Source organism: Cryptomeria japonica, chromosome 5 (genome assembly GCF_030272615.1).
Source record: "Cryptomeria japonica chromosome 5, Sugi_1.0, whole genome shotgun sequence".
In the NCBI taxonomy this organism is placed as follows: Eukaryota; Viridiplantae; Streptophyta; class Pinopsida; order Cupressales; family Cupressaceae; genus Cryptomeria; species Cryptomeria japonica.
In genome coordinates, this window is record NC_081409.1 from 733,974,153 (window position 1) to 733,979,460 (window position 5,308).

Consider the following 5,308-nt stretch of genomic DNA (forward strand, 5'->3'; position numbering starts at 1 on the left):
TGCATGTGAAATGTGGAAACCTAGTTAAAGCACATGAACTATTTGATGAAATAACTCGATAAATATAGTGTCTAAAATTAATTGGTTTTCCTAATAAACCTAAAAAGGATTTATTTAAAATACCTTTAAAATTTTTAAAGAAAATACAATTGGTAGCTATATCATTGAAAAGGCTTTGAAAACACTCAAACAAATGCAATTAGCAACTGTATCATTGAAAATACCTTGGAAACTTTCAAGAACAAGTAGTTACAACTATATTATTATAAAGACCTTGGAAACTTTCATGCAAATGTGGTTGGTAGTTGTATCACTAAACTCCTCAACCTTTTCAAGCATACTACTAGCCTATGATAATATTGAAGGTTTGGATGAGGATATGTACTTACTTCAACAATAAGAAAAGGTGAGTTTTCTAATAGAAATAATAGATGCAAAGACATTAGTATACATACACAAAATGTTGAAAAATAGACAAATCTCATAAACTATTTGACAAAAAATATATTTTATCTTTGGTTGATTGAAGTTGAAAACCACAACGTTCACAAGAAACTAAACAATGGTTATTTAAAATTTAGTTAATTAATATAGTGTCTATAGTGTGAAAACCCATTTAAATAAAGTAAAAGGTTATATTCATATGCCACATCCTTAACAATCTTGAGAATATAAGAGAAATTAATAGAAACAAATAACATAATTTCTTTTAAGAAACTTTTTGCATTACTATTGAACAATGGTATATGAACTATTTTTTTCAATGCATTTCTCACATTTAACCTTAAGTATTTATATTAGGTATTTATAAAATGGACTATAATATTGTGTGATACTAAAGATAACTAATACAACTTTAATAGTCAAGAAAATTTAAGCTTTATCAACACTACATTGGTTGAATAAATGGTTGTTAAAAATATTAAGAGATTTGATAAATACATGGCTACAAAATTTAAATGAAAAAGAACTAAAACACTCAACTATGGGAATTTATATAAATTGCTCATGCAAGAACAATATAAAATACTTGTTGATAAAATTACCTCAAAGTATTACATTTACATACTTTACTAAATTGCTAGAATACTTCACAAAATAGGTTTGCTTTAAACCTTCTAATTATTACTCTTTGAGTAGTAAAATAATATAATTATATAACTTTTATAAACTTGTTCTAATCGTAATATTAAAATATTGAAACAATATATGATCATTCATCAATAAACATAATTAAATAGAAATATACATAGAAGGCTTTGACTAAAATTATGAGTATGAACTAAAAACCAAAATACTTTGAAATTTAAATATTTTGCATGAAAAAAAATGACATACAGATTAATCTATATTTAAACTAAAATATTTTGATTAGACTAAAGAAACAAATATACGTTTTCTTTATTTACCTCCAACTCTTCATTTCTCTAACTCCATCTTTATCCACCACCCCCCAAAAGGTTTTTTATAAGAGGAAGAATTAAAATATTTATATGAGAAAAAGCAATGTCTTCCCTCAAAGTATAGGGAGAAAGTTCCATCTCCCTCCAATTCTTTCCACTTCTCTCTCATTAGTTCCTATGTCTCACTGAAAAATGGAGTGTTGATCTAGATAAATTCCCTCTATGTTTTACAAGGATATTTGATATTTTGATTAAAAGACATTAATTGTGCCATCCTTTAAAAAAAATTGGATTCATTTGGGATTTTCTCAAATCAATTATTAATGGTATGCAAAATAGGATCTAAACATAAAAGGGACAGGAACCCAACAAAACCAATTTTAGATATTAAAATGTTCAACAATCTAAATTTACTTTCAAATCCGATTCTATTGCTTACCAAACTAGAAACAACAATTGAAAGACCAAGGGTCACAACTTAGAAAGTTTGAACTTGGGTCTCCATATTGAAAACTCAATGCTTTAACCAACTAAACTCAACTCCTTGGACATATCAGTCTTTTTCTATACGATGGTCCAATGAGAAGCATTCCCTTTAAGAAGGCTAACAACATTCATACTTTGTAATAAGTCCGTATTAACTGTGTGAAGCTCCCTCATTTTTAAGCGTCACAAATCCATACTAACGAACAACGAACTCTATTTTTTGACTTCGAGAAAGAACTTAATACAAGTATATGCATCGAAAGCTTTTACCAGAAACAAGAAAACCGACCATCATAATTCTTTTGGGTGCTTCATTTTGCAAAAGGGTATCCTGTTTTGGAGAGTAAGACTGTTATTTCATCATAGTAAAGTGACAAGCAAAGCACTAACCAAACCTGCAACTTATTATTAGACTGAGAAAATACTAGGAGGCTAAAAAAGAAGATCACATCACAAGTGCTTCGTAATTGAGATCACCCAGATACTATTCTTGATGCAAATTTAAGTTGTAGAGATTATCAACGTGAGAAAAAAAGGAATGAGGATGATAAGCTCAATATTGTCCCAGACTTGTAAAGGAAAAACGTGAACTATACCATGTTAAGTGGCAGGTTGCAATGCACAATCGCTCTCACACTCTCATCTACAATTTAATAGATACTTAAAACGTGCAATACAAACTCCACTGAGATCTATATGCATGGCTGGATAAATTCACATTGAATATTAATATTGTTATTTCTTGTTCATTGCAGAAAGCTTGAAGCATCTATATGTACTGTTTCATACACCAGTTATATTTAAAAAAAAAAATTCACACAAGTACAAAACCAGGCAATGGCCGTATTTAGTCGTCCCATATCTTTACCATTAACATATTAGCTATAATAGATAAACAACAATTACAGAAAAAACTCAACCCACATAATTATCATATACTTTTTAGAAAATCGATAACAGTAGTAGCGATTACAGAAGAAAAGCAAATTCTCATTTGCTTTTTAGAAAACCGACAACAGCGGCAGAGAATACAGAAGAACAGAAGAAATAAAGTTTAGGACTTTTTTCATAAAACATAACTAACCTTAACGATGCCGCTACATTAGGATTGTACTTGACACACATTGTAGATTTCATACAGCTAATACATATTCTGCTAAGATACTGCAGGCTACATAACGATTAGAAAAACCCAAAGCAAAATGAAGCGTGGAGGACATAGATCATGGGTTTGCAAGACCCACTACAATGGCGGAAATGAAGAGCACAAGCACTGAAATGTATGCTCTGGGCATGGCATCACTAGAAGACGGCGCAGGGGCAGGGGCAGTAGCAGGGGCAGGCTGTGGCGCTATAGGAGGAGAAGGAGGAGGGGCTTGGGGCACTGGAGATGGAGATGGAGATGGAGAAGAATGGGGAGGAGGAGAATGAGGAGGAGGGGCGATGTGGGGGGCTTGGGGCACTGGAGCTGGAGATGGAGAAGGAGAAGGATGGGGCGGAGGAGAATGAGGAGGAGGAGAAGTACCGCGAGGACTAATCAGAACATCGCTAATTCCATGGCATGCAATGAAACTTGAGGCTCTGCAGACATCGGGGATAACAATTCGGGCGTTGTTGACAAAGAAGTTGCGACTTCCATGGTTAGAGACGATGAGCCCGTACTTGTGAAGAGGGGAAGGGATAATTGTGCCATTGGGGATGAGTAGGAGATTGTTGAACTTGAGTGGTGAGCGGATGGTGTGCCTGATGATAAAGTCAGGGAGGGCGTTGAAGGCGAGAGAGGTCTGGTCGGCGAGGAGGGTGTCGTTGGGCATCAGAAACGTCACATCCCTTGTGGGTATGGGGCTGCCAGATTCCATCAGCATTTGCAGCAGCATCGCGAAACCGTTGTAGGATCCGGCCTTCATCTCCGCCAGTGCTATATCCATGTCCGAGATATTGCTGAGCTGGGCCTTGCTTGCACCCAACACAGATAATAGGACCAAAGTGGTGATGATCAAGCGCATTGAGGCCATGAGAATGAATGTCAATCCTTCGCGATTGAGATTGTGTTGATGAGGAGGAGGAGGATCAGGAGGTTAGTATATAGGGTATTGCAGCAATGGAAGTTGAATAAGGAAGTGGGCTCATGCTCTTTGAATGACGTGCTTTTCTCTCCTCAGCTGTTGAGGATATCACCAATTTTTGTTGGTGGAGAGGATTGGCACGCAGGGGGCATGTCATGGGCAATCATGAAAATAAGTTTAAAACCAGGAACCCATCTTCCATAATTATGGAGATGCTGGAGAGTGTCTAATTCCCAAATTTAAATGCATAATACAGAGGCGGTCGAGATAATCTCCGGGTAATTGGGACCATATTAACAGCTGGTTAATCGAAAGAGTGTTTCACACCGTATGTTTTTTCAGTTTATATATATTTAATTTTATAATTATGCTGCCGAAATTATATTTTATATAAAATGTGCAATTCATTTTTGAAATCATTCAGAGAAGAACATGCGAGATAATTGAATTGATCTCAACCCTATGCTTAAATGTATGTTAATTTTTAAAAAAAATTTAAAAAAAGGAAAAAACATGATTTGATAGTTTTTTATAAATATTAATTTTAAATAATATATATATTTTATAAAAAACATATTTTAATATTATTAATCATAAATAGAATGTATTTAAAAAGGAAAAATCTATAAAAAGACATATTTAAATATCAATAATCATAAAAAAAGCATATAAAAAGAAAAAATCTATCTTTTACTATTTTATTCTTCTTTATAAAAATATCTTATAAAATTTAATCCTCAAGATATTCTATCTTCTCATTTGAAGTTTCAAAAATGAAAAGTTAAAAAATATTAAAAAAGAGTCGCTTTCTTCTTTTTTAAGAATTGTATTTTCATTAAATTTATAATTTATTTTAATTATTTTTTTTTTTAATGAAATTATTAATAATAACTAAGATTTATGATTAATTAAATTTATAATTATTTGTCTTATCAAATTTTTAATTATTGTAGAATTATTATATTTTGATTTAAAAATTTATCTTCTATTATTATTTATTATGTTTGAACTTAAACATAGATTAATAAATCAAAAGAAATTATTTACCTTTTATGTGATTGGTCAATGCAAACAATAATGTTTTTGGAAATTTATTTTTTTCTAGTAATTTTTTTTGTTGGTCATATTTTCTAAGTTTAAACTTAAGTATTGATTTTAATAAATCAAATTAAATTATTTGTCTCTTGTTTTTATAAATTGAGGAGCTTTTAAAATTTTTAAAACAACTTTTTAGGATAAGATTCTTAAATTCTTCTTACAAAATAATCCTCTTTCATGATTTATTTTAATTAATTTTTCATATATTATTTATTGTGAGTTATTTATTTGAGTTTGTCTATATCTAATTAATGT

General features: G+C 31.3%; 1 protein-coding gene across 1 annotated transcript; it reads right to left on the reverse strand.

Annotated features, from left to right (window-relative positions):
* Positions 1 to 2,867: 2,867 nt before the first annotated feature.
* Positions 2,868 to 3,914, reverse strand: LOC131028777 (FAS1 domain-containing protein SELMODRAFT_448915). Its single transcript, XM_057959128.2, has one exon. It carries the CDS (start codon positions 3,902 to 3,904, stop codon positions 3,113 to 3,115), a length of 792 nt encoding a protein of 263 aa, XP_057815111.2. The 5' UTR covers positions 3,905 to 3,914; the 3' UTR covers positions 2,868 to 3,112.
* Between the last annotated feature and the right edge of the window lie 1,394 nt (positions 3,915 to 5,308).

What these genes read in the sequence shown, in the direction of transcription:
- LOC131028777 (XM_057959128.2), bottom strand. Translation starts at nt 3,904, where the DNA reads ATGGCCTCAATGCGCTTGATCATCACCACTTTGGTCCTATTATCTGTG.